General features: G+C 38.8%; 1 protein-coding gene across 2 annotated transcripts; it reads left to right on the top strand.

Moving 5' to 3' along the window:
- The first annotated feature begins 16,913 nt into the window (after positions 1-16,913).
- Positions 16,914-19,551, top strand: LOC135678891 (transcription factor bHLH35-like). Of its 2 annotated transcripts, none has more exons than XM_065192129.1 (5): positions 16,914-17,073; positions 17,602-17,767; positions 17,878-18,114; positions 18,221-18,391; positions 19,196-19,551. In XM_065192129.1, the coding sequence occupies exons 1-5, from the start codon at positions 17,000-17,002 to the stop codon at positions 19,328-19,330; spliced, it is 783 nt and encodes a 260-aa protein (XP_065048201.1). In that variant the 5' UTR covers positions 16,914-16,999; the 3' UTR covers positions 19,331-19,551. The 2 variants fall into 2 exon arrangements, with proteins under 2 accessions (XP_065048201.1, XP_065048202.1); XM_065192130.1 differs by lacking the exon at positions 19,196-19,551 and adding an exon at positions 18,859-18,942.
- Positions 19,552-20,530: the final 979 nt, after the last annotated feature.

Here is a 20,530-nt window from a genome sequence, read left to right as displayed (position 1 = left end):
ATTTCTTGCAAAATCTGCATGTTATTCATTTCTGATGCATCTTTATTTTTAGAAAATGTCGCTTTCAAATCCCTTACATGGCATACTTGATGTCAACCGCCTCACTAGTCCAAATTATACGGATTGGCTCCGTAACTAGAGAATTGTTCTCACAGCAGAGAAAATCATGTATGTCCTTGATATAGTGATGCCTACGCCCGAAGAAGGGGCAAGCGAGGATGAGATCGCTCGCTACGTGAAGTACATTGATGACTCCACTCTTGCTCAGTGCTATATGTTGGGCTCTATGACTCCTAAGTTACAGAGACAACATGAAAAGATGGATGCCAGATCCATTCTCCTACATGTCCATAAATTGTTTGAGGAACAAGGAAGGACTCAGCGATATGAGATATCCAAGAGTCTCTTCCGCGTTAGGATGACAGAGGGGACACTGGTTCAAAACCATGTCCTAAAGATGATTGAGTGGATAGAGAAACTCACGGGTCTAGGAATGGTCCTAGAGGATAACTTGTGTGTGGACATTGTGCTTCAGTCCCTACCAGATTCCTTTTTACAGTTCATAATGAATTTTAATATGAACAAGCTTGAGGTGACTCTCTCATAGCTCCTCAATATGTTGAGGGAGGCAGAGAGTACTATTAAGAAAGAGAAGTCAGTTCTCTACACTGGTGAGACTAGAAAGAAAAGGAAAGCAGAAAGGTCCCTTAAGAAGGGAAAGGGCAAGGGCAAACCAGGTAAAGCAATGGTTGCTAAGAAAGACCCAACAAAGGACAAAGGCCAGTGCTTCCATTGTGGTAAAGATGGGCACTGGAAGAGGAACTGCAAATAGTACCTTGCAGAAAGGGCGAAATAGAAGCTTGGAGAAGCTTTAGGTACATTCATGATCAATCTCCAATTGTCAGATTTTTGTGATAGTGCATTGATATTGGATACCAGTATTGCTTATCACATCTATAATTTATTGTAAATTCTAGCAAAGCTGAGGGGAGATTGACGAGAGGAATATTGCATAAAGGTTTGTTTATGTAAGACACTACTCCACATATCATGAATGTAAGTGTCTAAGAGGAAACGAGATGAGGTGAACAGTGCATACCTATGGCATTGTAGGCTAGGTGATATCCATAAGGGAATGATTCAAAAGTTGCTAAATGATGGATATCTAGATCCATTCGACTATGTGTCATATGTAACTTGCGAGCCTTGTTTTCCACCGAGCCTTGTCTTCGTGGAAAACTGACCAACTCTCCATTTAGTGGAACTAGAGAGAGAGCCACTGAGCCGTTGGAACTCATACATAGTGATGTATGTGGACCCATGTCAACTCATGCCATTGGTGGTTACTCCTACCTTTACTGATGATTTCTCAAGGTATGGATATGTGTACTTAATGAAGTATAAGTCCGAGGCCTTTGAGAAATTCAGAGTGTATAAGAATGAGGTGGAGAACCAGACTGGAAATAGTATCAAAACTCTTCGATCAGATCGAGGAGGTGAGTACTTAAGTACAAAGTTTACTCAGTTCCTCAAGGACCATGGGATATTATCCCAATAGACACCTCCTTATACACCTCAGCTCAATGGTGTCTCTAAAAGGAGAAATAGTACGTTATTAGACATGGTATGATCCATGATGAGTTTCGCTGACCTACCAATCTCATTCTGGGGATATGCCCTAAAAATCGCAGCTTACCTTCTGAACAGAGTTCCAACTAAGTCGGTAGTGTTTACACCATATGAGATATGGAAAGGGAAGAAGCCTGATCTTAAGGTTGTTAAGATTTGGGGCTGCCCTGCCCACATTAAAAGACACAACCCCGATAAGTTAGAATCAAGGACAGAGCGATGCAAATTTGTGGGATACCCCAAGGAAACTTATGGGTATTATTTCTATCATCTCGAGGACCAAAAGGTCTTTGTAGCTAAGAGAGCAGTGTTCCTTGAGAAGGAACACATTCTTGGCGGAGACAGTGGGAGAATGATAGAGTTGAGCGAGGTTGGAGAACCAAGCTCAAGCACCACTCTACAGCCCGAGTCTGTTCAGGTACCTAATACACAAGTTTCAACTTTACGCAGGTCTGATAGAGTATCCCATCCTCCTAAGAGATATGTGGGACATATTAGAGGAGAGGATGTTGAGGATATTGATCCTCAGACCTACGAGGAGGCTATTATGAGTATAGACTCCGGGAAGTGGCAAGAAGCCATGAATTCTGAGATGGATTCTATGTACTCCAATAAGGTTTGGAACTTAGTTGATGCGCCCGAAGGTATTGTACCCATCAGTTACAAGTGGATCTTTAAGAAAAAGATCGGAGTAGATGGAAAGGTAGAGACCTATAAAGCAAGACTAGTGGCTAAGGGGTATCGTCAAAGGCAAGGTGTTGACTACGACGAAACCTTCTCACCCGTAGCAATGCTAAAATCCATCAGAATTCTATTGGCTATTGCAGCACACTATGATTATGAGATCTGGCAGATGAATGTGAAAAACGCATTCCTCAATGGGAACCTCGAGGAGGAGGTGTGTATATGATGCAACCTGAGGGATTCGTGTCCAAGAACTACCCAGATAAGGTGTGTAGGTTGCTTAGATCCATTTATGGACTAAAGCAAGCTTCCCGAAGTTGGAACATAAGATTTGATGAGGTAATCAGATCTTATGACTTCATTAAGAACGAAGATGAGCCTTGTGTGTACAGGAAGGTAAGTGGGAGCGCTATCACCTTTTTAGTGTTATATGTGGATGACATCCTCATCATTGGGAATGACGTAGGAATGCTATCCATAGTAAAGGCTTGGTTATCTAGACACTTCTACATGAAGGACTTAGGGGAAGCATCCTATATCTTAGATATTAGAATCTATAGAGATAGATCCAATAGGATGTTTGGCTTGTCCCAGTCCAGGTACATAGAAACCATTGTCAAAAGGTTTGGCATGGAAAATTCCAAGAGAGGTCTCATACCGATGAGACATGGGATATCGCTTTCTACGAATATGTCCCCAAAGATTCCAGAAGAAAGGGCGAACATGAATATGATACCTTATGCCTCAGCAATAGGGTCTATCATGTATGTCATGCTATATACTAGGCCTGATATAGCGCATGCTCGGAGTGTCACGAGCAGGTATTAGGCGGATCCAGGCTTGGAGCACTGGAAAGCAGTAAAGTGTATCCTTAAGTACTTGAGAAGGACTAAGGATCTTTTACTAGTATATGGAGGTAGTAGCCTTAAGGTTGAAGGCTACACAGACTCAAGTTTTCAGTCTGTTGTCGATGATAGCAAGTCGAATTCAGGGTATGCGTACACCTTAAATGGAGGAGCAGTGTACTTGAAGAGTTCCAAGCAAGATACTACTGCTGACTCGACCACAGAGGCGGAATATATTGCTGCATCAGATTCAGCAAAAGAGGGAGTCTGGTTGAAGATGTTCATCATAGATTTGTGAGTCATTCCGGATAGCGAGAAGTCGACTTCCTTATATTGCGACAACTATGGGGCGATTACTCAAATAAGGGAACCCGGGTCTCATCAGAAGTATTATGAGGAGGTTCCAGCTTATCAAAGAGATCGTAACCTGAGGAGATATAGCAGTGGAAAGAGTTCCATCTGAAGATAACATTACAGATCCACTGATAAATCCGTTGTCTCAGATTGTCTTTGAACGTCACAGGGGTCTGATGGGGATCAGACACATAGGTGATTGACTTTAGGTCAAGTGGGAGATTGCTAGTCATAGGTGCCCAGCAAGCCAATCACGTGGGTGAAGACACGTGTGACTTGATACAGAATCTTTTTGCTTATTATATTTTGGCGTATATCATTTTATAACTATTGCATAAATGCATATATATATTATGATGTCCTTGGATTTGTGCAATGGGAATCGGATCGTGATGAGATCACAATAATGAGATCGATTCACCTTTAAACACATATTCTAAATAATCCCGGTCATAGGTTACTCGAGAGGGACATCGTGTGCTGTATACCCATCCATATGATGGATGCAGCTGGTCTCATAGCTGCTCATGTAGGGACACTAGAGATACAGTACAGTTGCTCATTGGAGAATGAGTTCACTGATTGATCTGCTTACGGAATGTTGGATGGTTGATGATGCCTTATTGTCAGACAGCGATTTCGTAGTCTTAGTGGTGTATCTGGTCCTTAGACTTGAGACACCAAGGATGTCCTGTATGAGTGCTCCATTCTTTGATACCAGACTTATAGGTTTGGCTGTCCCAGATCTAGTACAATTGGTCATTGGGAGTGGTAGTCGACCTTACGAGGGCTATTGAGTGTCGATAGAGAATCATCCACTCTCGGCGTCATGAGAGGAATATCTCATGTGTTCTTGCTCAGATAAATCCCTGGCTATGGTCATTCGGGTTGAGAGAGAAAGAGTTCTCCGGGAGAATCCAATTAGAGCGAGACTCGAGTAGAAACCATATGGGTCTGACAACACCATGCTCGATATACGGTCTCTGGGATATTAGAGGGATGAGGGACTATAGGTACATGGTAACTGAGGACAAACATGTCCAATAGATTGGACTCCCCTATATCATCTAGGGACTACGGCGTAGTGGCCTAGTATGTCCGTAGTCGATGAGTCAAGTGAATTATTACAGAGATAATAATTCACTGAGTTAGAAAGAGTTCTGACAGGTATGACTCACGGCCAACTCGATATTGGGCCTAGAGGGTCACATACATATGATAGGTATTGTGATGAGTAGAGGTTCTGATATGAGATATCCGACAGAGCCCTTGTCTTATTGGATGCAAATCCAATACCCACTAGGGGAGGACCCATTAGGGTTTGACAGGGGACCTCTATAAATAGGAGGGATTCAGAGCCTCATAGGCTAGAGCCTTTGCTTGCCTTTCCTATTCTCCTCTCCCTCTCCACCTCAGAGTAGGCCTGGAGTTTTGAGGAGCGTCGTCGCAACCCTACTGTGTGGATCACCGTTAGAGGGGAGGACGCTTGACCTCCTTCACCCTCTCCTAAGGATCTGTAAGGCAACAGGGATATATGATTTCCCTAGGTAACACAATCTACTCTATACGCAGTTTTAAGTTTCGCGGATTTTGCGCACCAATCTTTGCACGACGACAAACATCTCTTTGGGAATCGGGGATTTTGTTTTCTTGTTCTTCTGCTGCGCATATGATGTCGCCCCCAAGATTTCCCAACACTTATCACATTAAAGGTTATGACAGATTCGAAGTAAAAAATCGCCGATGGACGAATTTTAACTTATGATAGCAAATGTTCAAAAATAATATTGATTATATAGGGTAGAAGTTTCTTGCAATGATTACTACACTGAAAGACTGACTTGTTACTTACACTATCAAAAAGTGGAGACCATACTTACTTGATCAATGGATTGTGATGTGTTACAGATTGCCTATGACTGAAGTGTTGAAAGAGAAGCTCCCCGAGTTTGATGCTGCTCAGCCTTAAGAATAAGACTAATTTGAAGAAGGAGGAATTGTTAGGACCCTTTTTCTGAGCTTTTGAATAATGTTTATTGAGTTAGTTTAGTTCAGTTGTTTATTGAGTTGGGTAGAAGTTTATTTAATATTTAATTATTATTAAGAGTCCAAGTCCTGATGGACTCTAGGTAGAACTCTATAAATAGTGATGCAACCCTTTCTTTAAATCAACTAATCAATCATTAAAATATTATTCCAGTTTGTTATGAGAAACCCTAGAAGGCCGATCCCCTTGAAGAGATCAAGGAGGCTGATCCCCTCGAAGTGATCATTATAAGAGCCCTTGTTTCTTTTACGATAAAACCTTACGGTTCTATCAATGATATCCTCGCAATAACCCTCTAGGGTTTTCTCAATGTTAGTAAAAATCGCATGTTGATTTCTAGAAACCAAACATCATATAAATAAGGCTTTCATATAAATACCTATGTATTTTAATAAAATTTGGCAACAAAGGGAATTAAATAAGTATTTATTATTAATTTTTAATTAAATACATGTAATAATAATTTTAAAATAAATAGGTATTTTATATAAATTTCTGTGTATCTCAATGAAATTTGACTGAAAAGGGGAAAGTAATTCATTTTTAGTTAAGTTTAGGTTTTAGGGATCTAATAACTATAAATTGACCATTTTCAGTTAATTTCAACCATGTCATTTGGGGCTTATTATACTAGTAGAAGTGACTGTTAGGATCAAGAGCACTAAGAGGGGGGGGTGAATTAGTGCAGCGGAAATCTTATAATAAATTAAAAACCAAAAGCTGCGTTCGTTCAAAAACTTTTATGATGCAAAAGCAAATTCTCAGTTTGTATCTAAGTGCAGTTTGCGTCTAAGCGCAGATTGCGTTTAAGCGCAGTTTTGCGTCTAAGCGCAGTTTTGCGTCTAAACTCAGATTTACGTCTAAATGCAGATTTACGTCTAAACGCAGATTTACGTCTAAACGCAGTTTTACGTCTAAACGCAGTTTTACGTCTAAACGCAGTTTTACGTCTAAACGCAGATTTACGTCTAAACGCAGTTTTACGTCTAGACGCAGATTTACGTCTAAACGCAGTTTTACGTCTAGACGCAGATTTACGTCTAAACTTTGAAACTCGTTTGTATACTCGCAGAAGGCAGTATGCAGTTGAAAACGTGAACTGAAATCTGATGATTGAGCGAGGAAAGCCGATTTACGTCTGAATGCAGTTTTACGTCTAAATGTTGAAACTCGTTCGTAAAATCGTAGAGGACAGATTGCAGTTATTAATAGGATTAAAATGTAAGCGTAAACTGCAAAGAAGCTCGTTCGTAAAAGCACGGAAAACAGTTCTGCAGAATCAAGCGTAAACGTAAACTGTAATGTATGAAAATACGAGTTTACGTCTGAATGCAGATTTGGAAGAACAGCACTTAGAACTTGTTCGTGAAAGCGCAGAGAGTAGTAGTGATGAGGGAGGTTTGCAGTAATGATAAAGTGCTCGAAAATAAACGCAAACCAGAGATTTAGAGTGGTTCGGTCAGCCTTGACCTACTCCACTTTTGGCTTCCTCCACCGATGAGGTTGCCGACGTCAACTAGGTGCCTTCCTTCAATGGGCGAAGGCCAAACTTCCCTCTTACAGTTTCTCTCCTTTTGGCAGGCTTAGGAGACAACCTTTACAGACCTTTCTCTCCTCACTTTACAATTGAAAACTTGAAGAACAGAAGGAGGAGACTTAAAGGCTTTACAACACTTTTGAGCTCTTTAGAATCACAGAAAAGATCACGATTTCGGTATAGGTCTGTATCTTTTCAGTGCTGAATGGGTGGGGTATTTATAGGCCCCAACCCAATTCAAAATTCGAGCTCAAAACGATCAAATCGATCAAATCCCAGAATTCTGGGATCAGGCGGTTGCACCTCTCGACTGGAGAGGTGGCACCGCCTGGCAAAGCTCGAAGACTGAGCTCTGCCGATTACTTCTCTCTGCCAGAGCTCGAAGACTAAGCTCGATGGTTGCATCACCTGGCAGAACTCGAAGACTGAGCTTGGTGATTGCATCACCTGGCAGAGCTCGAAACTGAGCTCGGTGGTTGCATCACCTGGCAGAGCTCCAAGCTGAGCTCAGGCTGATCCACCTCTCTGCCAGAGCTCGAAGACTGAGCTTGGTGAATGCATCACCTGGCAGAGCTCGAGACTGAGCTCAGGCTGATGCACCTCTCTGCCAGAGCTCGAAGACTGAGCTCGGTGGTTGCATCGCCTGGCAGAGCTCGGAACTTGAGCTCTGGCGGTGCAACCTCTTGGCTGGGGCGGTTGCACCTCCCAGCCTTGCAGCCCTGGCGGTTGCACCTCCTGGCTGGGGCGGTTGCACCTCCCAGCCCCACAGCCCAGGCGGTTGCACCTCCTGGCTGGGGCGGTTGCACCTCCCAACCCCACAGCCCAGGCGGTTGCACCTCCTGGCTGGGGCGGTTGCACCTCCTGGTGCAATCAGGGTCCGAATGGTTCACTCCATTCGGCCCACTTTGAATCTTTTCAGGGGCCCAATTGCTCCAAGATTAAGCTAATGGGATCACCTCCCATTTTCATGCTTAATCATCATGCTAACTACGATTAACTCTAAGACAACTTCTGCAGCTTTGCTCCGATGCGTCAATCGCTTCTTCCGGCGAGTTTCCTGCCAACTTCCGTCGATCAACCGATAACCCTCGGTGATCCTTCTGCGGACATCCGGCATACTCCTGGACTTTGCGACGATCCACTTGGCGAGTTCCGACGAGCTTCGCTTGGCAAGCTTCTGGACTTCTCGGATCTGTTCTCTCTGAACCTCCGACGACCATCCGAACTTCCGTCGAACTCTCGAACTCCCAACGTGATCATGATCTTGACTCCGGCGCAATTCCTGCTGCTTGTCTTACTCTCATCGTAGTTAATCCTGCACACTTATCTCAACACATAGATTAGATAACAAATGACAATTGACTTCATCATCAAAATCCGAGATTCAACAGTGACAAATTATTTCTTTCATATTTATTGAATTATATTATTTCACACATATGAATGAAAATTTATTAAACAGATAATTGCAGTTTCATATGTTGATTAATCTGTTGATCCATCTAAATTATCAGATCACAAAAAGGGAAGGGAAGGGAAGGGAAGAAAAGAATCTTATCTAGACATCTTAAATTTTGCTCTTTCATGAGGACTTTTACCATACATTTTGCGATAGGATAAAGATAATAAGTTTACGATCGCTATTTCTCATTTTTGATACTATATCGTGCTCAATTAGAAGCTTTAATGACAGCGTTTCACGTCTTTGATGAAGAAATGACTATTTAGAACTTTTATCAGATATACATATTATATATATATATATATATATATATATCTTATTTGGTTAAAATAAGTATGGATTATTGATTTCGTTATTGTCGATCATTGATAATTTATACTTTGGATGAGTTCAATTGGGCAGTAGTAGTCCATTCTCTCATTTTCTAAAAAGAAAAATAATAATCAAGGATAAAATATGCCGAGTTTAGCAAAACGAGATTATTTAAAAGGTTTTTTTACCCCTATTACAAGTATGATAAATTATTTTGTATGATGAATTAATTCTTTATAAATATCAAATCTAATATTTATCTTGATTTATTAATAGATAGGCATGATTTTGTGAGCATATGGTGTGTTTAAAGTCGGTAATGATTTAGAATCACCACGTTTGTGAAAATGGTCAATTAAAACATGACATTCAAAAATAATGAATAGAATATTAGTGAAGATCTCACTTGAAGACGTAAGTATCGATACAATGTGTTTATATATAATCTAAACATTGGTTGATTATTGTTTATATATAATCTAAACGTAAGTATCAATACAATGTGTTAATATATAATGTGAGGTAACTTTGTTGTCTAATATTAAGTCACCTTTTAAGGTATTTATATAATTTGTGATCACCGATATATAGTGTTATTATGATATTAAAATGATTAACCTTTTATCCATTATATACCATATACAAGTTCATAATGTACCATAAGAGGATTATCCAATGAGGGCCTAGTATATGATATCGCAAGGATGTCGATACAATAGAACGATTTTCAAATGTCAATCTTGTGATCACTGTTATGGAAAACTTAACTTAGAAAGTTGCGCTTAACCTTGGTAGAAGATGGGCTTAATGATATTGTTATTGAATTCCTTAGTGACATAGATAATTTAGAATATAATTAGATTATGTATCACACATAGCTTAGGAGAGTAGAAGGGCCATCACTCAATGGATAAAAGTTACACTAGGAATAATAAACAGATCTTTCACAAGAGTTCACATCGATGGAAAGGTTTGGCACCTCAATGTCGATTCTTCGTCACTTGGGGCTGTAGTATATTCCAAGGGTTGAACTGTTCGCCTATTAAAGCGACACGTGAGTTGGGTTAATAACATTATAAGATAGTTTGATCCATGTCTGGTATGGACGTTAGAGCATTAAGAGAACCTTTTCTTAGTAGAAGGGGACTAGGAATGATGCTCAATTATCGTGCCCACGATAAACGTTGAATAGCGAATAACTCCTAAAAGCATCTAAATAGCAAGCTCACCCTAAGATGATTATTCTCTTATTCCGACTTTCCTAGAGCGCCGGTGGCATAGTCGAGATAGCGATAGGTTCTCTGTCCATATAGGGAATCCCTGTAAATTGAGGAAGCAAAGGAAGAAAAAAATAAATGAAAGTAGTTGCGCTAAGAAGAAAAATAAAAAGATTGAGTTGAATAAAACTATTGAAAATTTTGAGGTAGATAAAATTGAAAAAAGTGTAAAGGAGATTCTTACAAATGCTAATAAGAGTAATGAAAACCTTTAGGAGAAGAATAAAATTGATTATATGACTATTGCAAAAGTTGAGGAGAATATAGAGCTGATGAAATAATTACTCCAACAGATGACAATAACAATAAAACCTTGCAAAAAAAAAAAAAAAGAAATCTATGGCCATGGATAAAATTATTAAGGCAAGGTTAAAAATTTGTTAATAATAAATAACACTTTATTTTCGACGTTATCAAATTAATTAGAATTTTATATTTTTTACAGATAGTACGAGAGAGATCCAATTTCTACTGAAGACACTGTTGTGAGTTAGAGGAATAAAATTGATTTGCTTGTTCGAATGTAATAAAATAAAATATTATTAGTTATCCTATTATCATATTAACAGCCTACAGTGATAAACTGAGTTTGGATTTTATAATTTGATGACATTAAATATGATGTTGCTATTTATGATTATTCGATTAATAGCTCATTTGAGATTAAATAAATATGATATCATTAAATTTAATTGCTATTATTGTTTAATCTCTACTTGTAAGTAATTGTTCAATTTCCTTTGACATTATAGATAGCTTAAGTGCTCTAATTATATAAAACGACGACCAAATGTACGTGACATTAGATGCCTTTGCGACATTATTAGATTGGCCAATTCTCATCTACATGAAATTATTATTTGATGCATATTGAAGCTTGTTAGTACATAGAGCGCAAGAATCTATCTATCTTCATTGAGGTGGTGTTCCTACCATATATATTCATGCATTCTAGATTTGAGGTAAAATGAATGATTGAATAAAATTTCTTCTTATATTGAATATTCTGCCACTAAAATATTTTATTTCGACTCAAAAACATTATGCCATGCTCCCAAAAATCATGTTTCAAATGAGGCACAAGACCCATGGACTTATCAAATACATATTTGTGCCATTGCATTCATCATGAGATTGGTACTTTATGCAAAGAATACTGTCGTTTTTAATAGGACCGTAAGTATTCATCATATCTAATACTGCTTAATTCTAGTGAAAAAGATTTTATTATTGTAGACTTTCATATAATTTTGAGCTATATAATATACTTCATAAAATAAATATGGATTAGCATTTTTTATACCCAATAATTGAGAGCATGGTATTCCATGAATATCACAATGATGACATGAACAACTCCTTTTTATCTACATCTACCATAATTGTCTCACACAATATCTGTGCTTATAATTTATTATGGGAATAAGGAAAAACTTAATACCACCATCCTTTCTCCTTCAACTTTTCAAGTTAATCCTCGATCATAATGTCAAGGTGAATTTTAATCTATCATCGGATCGGCTAGACGATGAATATAAAAAACCATTTAACTATCTTTCTTCTTATCATTTCAATCATATAACCCATTTGTTGTGAGCATGATATATCAACGGTAAGAGAAAAATGTAATAGCTCATTTCAAGTCATATAGTAGTAGTTCTAGCAATATCCCAAAATAGTCTTGCAACATCGGTCATAAGATTTTTTTTTTAAATAAACCATGCAACAACATAAAATTCTTGGATTATAATCACTAATAGGTTAGAACATTCAATGATATGCATTCTTAGTTAAAACAAGAATCACTCTCATAAATTTCGATGATGGTAAATATAATTAAAAATAATTTATTAGCTCCATCGATAATCGTAGACATCATTAAAGTACTATGACATTTGCTCAATAGATGTGTAGTATCAATACCAAAACCAGACCATATATAACTCTTAAATGAAATTATTGTTTGATATCATTAGTGTTTCAATATAAGTATCACATCTATGAATTTTTGACTCCCTTGCAAATGAAATTACATCGACATATGATTGCTCAAAGTCACCATGATCTTTATTAAGTACAATCCCTCATGCAAAATAAACATTTTTATAAAATACAATAACTCTAAATCTTTTTTGAATATCTACGATAATTATCTTAGAATATAATCATCATTTACTAAACTTGTTCTTTAATTTTCTCCGTGATAAAAGAATTTTTGCATCCATTGTCACCCCTTTATAATCTTAGCAAATTACATGAGTGCATTTTAGAAAACTTCATAATTTTGAAACAATCGGTTCCACGACAAGCATCATCCAATTAAAATCGGAAACTATATAGTAGACTTTTACCTTGTATCTTTTACTTATAATATGTTCGATCTCAAAGTTTCAACGAGTAACATACTCTTTTAATGTTTTTCGAAATTTATCTTTGTCTCCAAATGCCTATATAGAGTTAAAATTAAATTAGATAATGTTATGTAAACTAATATCATTAACACACATAAATGTCACATATATCCGACCAAAGAAAATATTAAATTCATTGTCTTAACCACAGTATTTAATAACATCAAATGAGGTATAAATATTTGGGTTTACGTCACCTTCAACCTCTTTTCTAGTTTCATTTGTAAGTAAATACATCACTATCATCATCTTCGTTATAATAAAATGAGTTATTCAAGTTTAGATTTTGTGAGCTATCAAACATTTTACTTTCATGTAGCCTTATATCTCACCTAATATAAGATTTTTGACTATTAATATAATAAAAAATTAAAAATACAATGTTATTATTAGAACATAGTACTATATGTCAGAATTCAACTAACTTAGCACATCAAATAGTTTTAATATAATAGTAAAATAATAATAATAATAATAATAATAATAATAATAATAATAATAATAATAATAGTAAAATAATAATAATAATAATAATAAATAGTATAATAGCAATAAAATAGTAAAATCAGGCCAAAGGAACGAACCCTAAATATTTGTCATGCTACTATATATTCATCAAACCCTACTAAACTCATCAAATATATAGCTAAACTTCAATAGCAGGCCAAAGGAAGGATAAGGAAGGGTATGGAGAAGAGATTGAATAAGAGCGAAAGATGTGTTATTTTCAGCTCAAACTAAATCACAGCAACCACTAAAGTAAGCTATATTATATTATATTATATTATATTCTATTCATGAAAAGGATAAGCATCAACCCAAAATAAACCACCTATGAACCAATCTCTAAACTACACCAAACCATATGAACCGGTGGCAATATAACCTCAAAAATATGACTAGTAAGTACAAAGGTAAAAATCATAAATTGGGATAAAATTGGCTCTCTACGGGAATGGATAAATAAATAGGGAACCAACCACTCTATGCAAAATACTAACTTCATTTATCAACTAGAATGTATGTATGTTCTTAAGCTAATATTTATTATCTTTACTGATGTTGCAACCCAAGGGTGAAAACATCATGCTCCTTTTTAAAGATTTTGAGTTGAAATTTTTATGGAGGTGGTTTCAGAATCACTTGACCTAATTGTTTCTGTAGTTTCAGCGCACCTTCTATTACTCTCAAATTTATCTTAGATTTATTTATGTAAATTCTCTCCAAAGTTTAATTTGAACGGATGAAATTGATTGGACCTATTTCGTACTTTTTTTTAAAACTATTGTTGTGCGTAAAAGAAAGAGAGAAATAATATTTTTGAATGCATACTCATGTCCATTATCCTACTTTCTTTCTTTAGTTCGAGGATAAAAGATGCTCGTGATCATTTTTAAAGTGTTTATTTAATTTATTTTTAATAAAAAATATATATGAGAAGATTATTTTTTATAAATTTATTCTTGCAACCATAGATTCATTTTGATGTAGTATGTCCAATAGACTCTTCCTTATTTGTTGAGTGTTGATTGATCGAAAATAATGATTATATCACTAAACTAAAAAAAATTTATCCGATGCTAAACTTATAATAGTTGAAACCATAATTATTAAACCATGAAAAATTAGGAATTGGATAATTTTTTTTGTATGAATATTAACCATAAAATAAGACTAACATGTTACTTTTAATCTTTTATGAAAAACAAATATTTTTTTTTTCACCATAATTTCTTCTCCTTAGTTGAGGAGGGGAGGCATTCTCATCCACATTCGTTCTTCTTAGTACTTGTTCATACACCTCGTTTCATCTTTCTCTTGCACCAATGATCACATTCAGGTTGTTGTTTCTTTTCTTGTTCAAAGGGTAAATAGTAAAGATGGATGGTTATGAGTAGCAATCCAAGAACCAAGCGTCCTTGTCCTCCTTCGCCATCCTTCCTTCATTTTATATATGCCTTGCACGCAAGACATCTACTGCTCGTCCCGACTCCTGCAGTGGTGCTTGCACGCGTCAAAATGGCGAATGATTCAGCCACAGTACTGACGATGATCCATGTCGACACAGCTCTCATGGGACCGGACGTCACGCCATGGACTTTCCTGTGTTCTCCGTGCTTCACGTGGGGGAATCCCACGCCCGGCGTCTCCGACGGGGGCCCCGATGTCCCCAGCCGCGGGGTTCAGCACCAAAAGGGCGCAAGCAAGGAGGGAAGAAATCAAGACGAAGGTTCACACTGAGTCAACCCGAGTCAACAAACCCGCGATGCAACTCCGCACCGTCCGATGTGCTTTACGAACCGGCTTCTTGTGAACAACCCGAGAATCGATACCCTCTTCCTCGTCCTTTTCATTACGTCAAACAAAATGAGGGCGTCCAAGTCAACAGAAGGTGTTTGCAGCGTCGGTCGGCATCCTCCGTATCGATCATGTGTGAAGTGTGTTAACTATGGGAGAAGGAACGAAGACTCCCGCGTTGATTACATCCTCCTCCTACGCAACTGCACTTTCATAGGAAGATAAGGAGAAGAAAAGATTGTTCCTTATCTTACGTGAAGAACATGTCCCTCGTCCTCCACCTCAAGTCCTCCCATTTCACGTAAGAGAGATGCGACATAGACGATCCTCGTTCGATGCATCAAATGTTGGATTACAAGAGACGCAACAAGTGGAACGCGGGCCTGTGACCGCCGGGGTAGCAGGAAGAACATTGACCTGCACCTGAGAGTCTTGGTCTCGCTTTCAACAGCCCGGAATGAACTGTTGTTGACTGGCATCAATGTGTTTTGTTAAATAGTGGCCGGTGTTCGAGACTTGGTTCTTTACCAGCTCATGAAGGGATGACTTTTCGACGAGTACTGACTCGCAGAAAGCGAAGTGAGTACATGAATACCATGACAGAGAATAATTCTTGGATCAAAGAACAAGTGGCAAGTCTTTTTGACTTTACCTTTGCCTTATTCTTGTGGGAGACTTGGAAAGCTAATGTTCTTTTTCTTCTTGTCAAACATACTTTCATACTGATTTCGGCAGCTAAATTAATGGAGGATGGATTGATAAGAATCTTGAGATTCACACTGATTTCTGCACCCGCTGGGAAATGGATGGACATTAATCTTTTGCGAGTTCTAAGTAGTTTCAGATGCCCATAATTTTCCGAGGGGACAGATGCCATCTATTTCATCTCAACAAAGGACATCTCCATGTTTGAAAATAGAATGGAACATATCATATCATGTCATGTCACTGTAGAATATTTAGGGCGTTATTGTTGACGACTGCATCATCAAATCAAATCGACATGTATCCTCTCTCTCTCTCTCTCTCTCTCTCTCTCTCTCTCTCTCTCTTAAGAAAAAAAAGGAAAAAGAAAGAAAACTGCAACTAATGGCCTCCATCATTGACACCAGTGGCCACAATATGTGGTACTCTTCTATCCCCATACACACATATACACATGCATGTAGTATGATTAATTGAGTTATATTGAAACGATTCATAGGGTTATGAAAGAAGCCAGGAAGGATGAAAGTTACAGGTAAGAAAGAGAGAAACCACAGAAGGCACCTTTAAGAATAATGTAGCGAAAGGAACCATTGGGGTATTCTATCAAGCAGATGAAAAGCTTAATTTGTTTTGTTCTAGGAAAGGGCTTAATGCGTATGGAATCAAAGGCAAAAATGCTGGAATTGCATATTTCTTAGTGTCTTTATGTTTTTATTTCCCTTTAATGTTTTACTAAAGCATATTAAAAAAAGATGAAACCAAGATTTCAAAGCTTCTGTTGGCTCAAATAGGTGCCCATCAATGGAGTCACACGTCTCTTCAATCTATTGGCTCAAAGGAATTACAAGTCTCTTTTATCTAAAACAGTTGGCATCGATACTGACTCTAGTGATAGGACACAGGGTGTTGTCTGAGCACCAAAGACGTCGGCCCCGATTTTGGGGGCATCATGCAACCATCACATCTCATCACATCTTCAATTTCTGATGTGAATTCGTGGTCCTTGATTTGCTCCAATAAATTGCGCCAGTACATCATGTCCCATTCTCCAGCATCACGGATGACTCCCATGCCCACTCAAGATCCAGATCCGATATATGGATCCGAAATAAACATACCCGATAAGCATGCGGAATACGAGACCAAAGAGATCGGGTGCGGCGAAGGTTCGCGAGAGTACTTCCGGGTGTGAGCACCCGAAGGTGCGGGACCCACGTGTGGGGACACGTTGGTCTCACGCGGATGGGTGGACCTCCTTCGTCTATCAGTTTCTCCTTCGCGGAAGCGCACGCGCAACACCCCGCTTTGCTCGAAGCGTTCGTTACTTCCTCCTCGGCCTCTCTCTCTCTCTCTCTCTCTCTCTCTCTATCTATCTATCTATAAATAGTAGCTCCCTGTGGTCTTCTTCTGCCCCTCCCACCACCGAACGGCAGCAATGGACGACATGGAGGCCGAGTACAGCCACTACTGGGAAACCAAGAGGTTCATCGACTCGGAGGAGTTCGAGAGGTCCTTCTTCACTGCCCACCTTCCTCCTCCCTCTCCTTTGTTCCCCACCTTGAGCTATCTCTGAACTGCATCCTTGTGCATTATACCCCCCTCTGTTCCGCTCTCCTGTTTCTTATCTCTTCAGCTATGCAAGCAAAACTAACCAATCATTTAAGGGAAATTGATTGCTTCATGAAAGTGATCTTGTCTGTCTGCTGATTGCTAGTTTCAGCACAAGAGAGAGAGAGAGAGAGAGAGAGAGAGAGAGAGAGAGATCCATAACAAACGACATCAACTCTGCATCTTTGATGTCAGTGATGCCTCTTGCCCTTTCCCACTCGTGGCTTCCCAGGAAAAAGGACCACGGTGTTGAGGTTCCACCTGAATTGGAGAAGTGGTTGTTGGTCAACAGCATGAGATTCTTTCTTTTTATTTCCCTTCCTTTAGGAAATCCACTTGACTTCTCTTTCTTCTGAGAAAATTCCTCCTTTTCGGTGTTTAATTCATGAATGAATCATCTAATCTTGGCAAAGTTCTCTTTGTTCACAGCTGGGGGTTTGAGGAGGCCATATCAGGTGGCTACTACGATTCCAGCTCCCCTGAAGGCACCACATCCTCGGCCACAGTGAAGAACATTGCTATGGAGAGGAATCGCAGGAAGAAACTCAACGAAAAGCTTTACGCGCTCCGGAGTGTCGTCCCCAACATCACCAAGGTAGGCAACTACTCCAAAAGAACGACAAAAGGACGCTGGAGCTCTGTGGTCTATTGGAATTTGACTACGGTTCTCACTGCAACTCATTTCATTGTGATCTGTGGATTCAGATGGATAAGGCGTCGATCATAAAAGACGCGATCGATTACATTCAGCAGCTTCAAGAGCAAGAAAGGAAGATGATGGCAGAGATGTCCGAGCTTGAGCCGCTCAGAGAGGAAAAGATGTCGATGGGTGACTTCGAGTATGATGTTGTACCCTTCATGCAGCAGAGAAAGAAGAAGAGAACTCCAAGGAGCTCGTCGGCTCCGGGTTCCCCGACCTCCTTTCCCATCGAAGTACTGGAAGTAAGCTCCCTCTCTCTCTCTCTCTCTCTCTCTCTCTCATGTTGAGGTCAAACCATGGTTAGTCTTGTCGATGGAATTTGATTGTTTCGGGTGGTGTGGCACGCAGCTCAGAGTGAATGAAATGGGCGAGAAAACGATGGTTGTGAGCATCACCTGCAACAAAAAGAGAGACACCATGATCAAGGTGTGCGAGCTTTTTGAGTTTCTCAACCTCAAAGTGATCACAGCCAACATCACCAGTGTCTCCGAAAACCTGTTGCACACTCTGTTCGTCGAGGTACTCTCTCTGTCTATTTTTCCACTGTGTTGTGTGTGATAGTGCCTGTCATGCTATATATACATACATGTACGTGTATATGTGTATATAAGTACGTCCATACATGTTCGTACATTATAAGTTGGCCAGTCATGGATCCATCCAAAACAGTAAGGCATCGCCGTCTCATATGTCATCTGAGTTTGGTGCCCTTTCAGCATGCGAGAGGCTCACCTTTGATCATTGGGTGTGTTGAATCTTACAGCCCACGTTATCAACATGGAGAATTGCAGTGACAGGGGAGTCAAAGTTGACTTTTGCATGGCAGCTGAATCTTCCCACCATGTTTAGCTCATTTATCACATGACTCTTCCTCTCTGATCTCTTCTTTCTTTTATTCTGCACACACAACATGTGGTCTGAAACCGTGTTGTTCCACATGCGCTATCTATCTCTTGTGTGATTTCTCCTTTTATTTTTTGTTTTAGTTCGTTGTTGCTCCTACATCAACAGTAGAACAGATGTGGCTGTCACCATAAGGAGCATAAATTCCACTACAAAAAGAAGAAAAAGATGACTTGCTTCCACACCAAGGCCTTTCACATGGTTGAAAAGGATCTGCTTGGCACATTTAAATCCTTGAACAAGTGGATGATTTCTTGTCTTTGTCGTTAGAACAAGTGGACAGCATGACATGTGGATGGAGAAGTTGGAATCTTGTTTCACCACTCTCAGCAATTAAACATGAGCAATGAATGAATCAATCAGTTTCATCCAAAGAAAAAGAAGTCAGCTTGCTGAACTAATGAGCTATTTGTGTTGCAGACTGATGAAATGGACAGTGCTCAACTGAAGGAGAAGATTGAGGTTGCCATTGCAGAGCTTGATGTCCCAAAGAGCCCCATAAGTTATGTGACTTATCAACAAGAAGGATTTGATGAAGCCATCTTCCTTCAGTAACACCTACTTGCTTCTGCTCTACCATGCAGCAATCCACAAGGATAAGTTCTTTGTCTAGCTAATAACACCTGGTTCTTTTTCCAGCCTTCCTCTCATGCTGGGACCAGATGGTTGTTTAGTATTAGAGGCAGGTATAGGGTGCTCAAGGTCACAGTAGTTAATTTCTATGATGTCAACTTTGGTGCTGAATCTAAGTAATGCAGTGATGATCCTTTGGCTAATATGCAGTACATGCAAGCTTTTCAGTTTGTGATCCTTTGGCTAATGAGAGCAACTCAATTTACCTCGAGCAAAAAGAAACAAGAATCAATTTAGCTCTTGATTGACATGTTAATTTAGCTAATAGCAAATTCTTTACCTCAGAGCTAACTCAAATCTATATCTTGTTTGATATGTTCAAACTTAAACCACATCTAAAGAGTTCAGCAGAGCATAATACAGATCAAATTCAATAATTGGTTAGAATCTGATTTTAATGCTTGGTTTTCCGATAGTATATCTCAATATTTTGATTTGGATAGAACTTGCTATGGTGGAGATCTCTATGTTGCTGTGTTTCTGAGTTCCACTTTATCTGCAACCAGCTTATGAGTAGGGGAGATCAAAAGTGACTCCTAAGAATCCAAATGATGACGCTACCTGACATCAATCACTCTTCCAAAGAAAACTATGTTGTCGATCCAGCAAATGAATTTGTGAGATCCCTCACTATTAACCCTATATCCTGTGACAGGTGTGCCTTTGGAAGAAGTTCCTACACACATAGAATGACTAAACCATATAGTTAAAATGGGGTTGGTCTTAACCCAAGAAAGAAATAGGAAACTTATTAACTTCCTACAATTGAATTCAGAAGTATTCACATGGTCAACTAGTGATATGCCTAGAATTGACCCTAGTGTCACCTAACATTAACTTTATCTATATTACTTTCTCTTGTGTTAGATCGAATCAGATACAAATAGCTCTAGCTACCCCAATTCCGATCATCTTTAATCTGCCCATTCATTAACCACAAGGTAGAGTTAGGCATATGTTCATTAAAGTCATAAATATTAGTTACATCATGATATAATTGATTTACATCACTCATTTACCTCACTCTTGATAATAGCACATCTCGCCAAGCCATAAACTTCAAAAGTTTAATCCCGACCATTAAGATACTATAAAAGAGGAGGTTAGAAAACTCTTCCAAGC

Source organism: Musa acuminata, chromosome BXJ1-7 (assembly GCF_036884655.1).
Source record: "Musa acuminata AAA Group cultivar baxijiao chromosome BXJ1-7, Cavendish_Baxijiao_AAA, whole genome shotgun sequence".
In the NCBI taxonomy this organism is placed as follows: domain Eukaryota; kingdom Viridiplantae; phylum Streptophyta; class Magnoliopsida; order Zingiberales; family Musaceae; genus Musa; species Musa acuminata.
This window is presented reverse-complemented; position numbering and strand designations above follow the sequence as displayed.

Bases quoted from the DNA above. Each gene is read 5' to 3' on its own strand.
- LOC135678891 (XM_065192129.1), top strand. From the start codon at position 17,000: ATGGACGACATGGAGGCCGAGTACAGCCACTACTGGGAAACCAAGAGG. The intron at 17,768-17,877 runs GTAGGCAACTAC...CTGTGGATTCAG, and splicing joins TCGTCCCCAACATCACCAAG to ATGGATAAGGCGTCGATCAT. The intron at 18,392-19,195 runs GTACTCTCTCTG...TTTGTGTTGCAG, and splicing joins TGCACACTCTGTTCGTCGAG to ACTGATGAAATGGACAGTGC.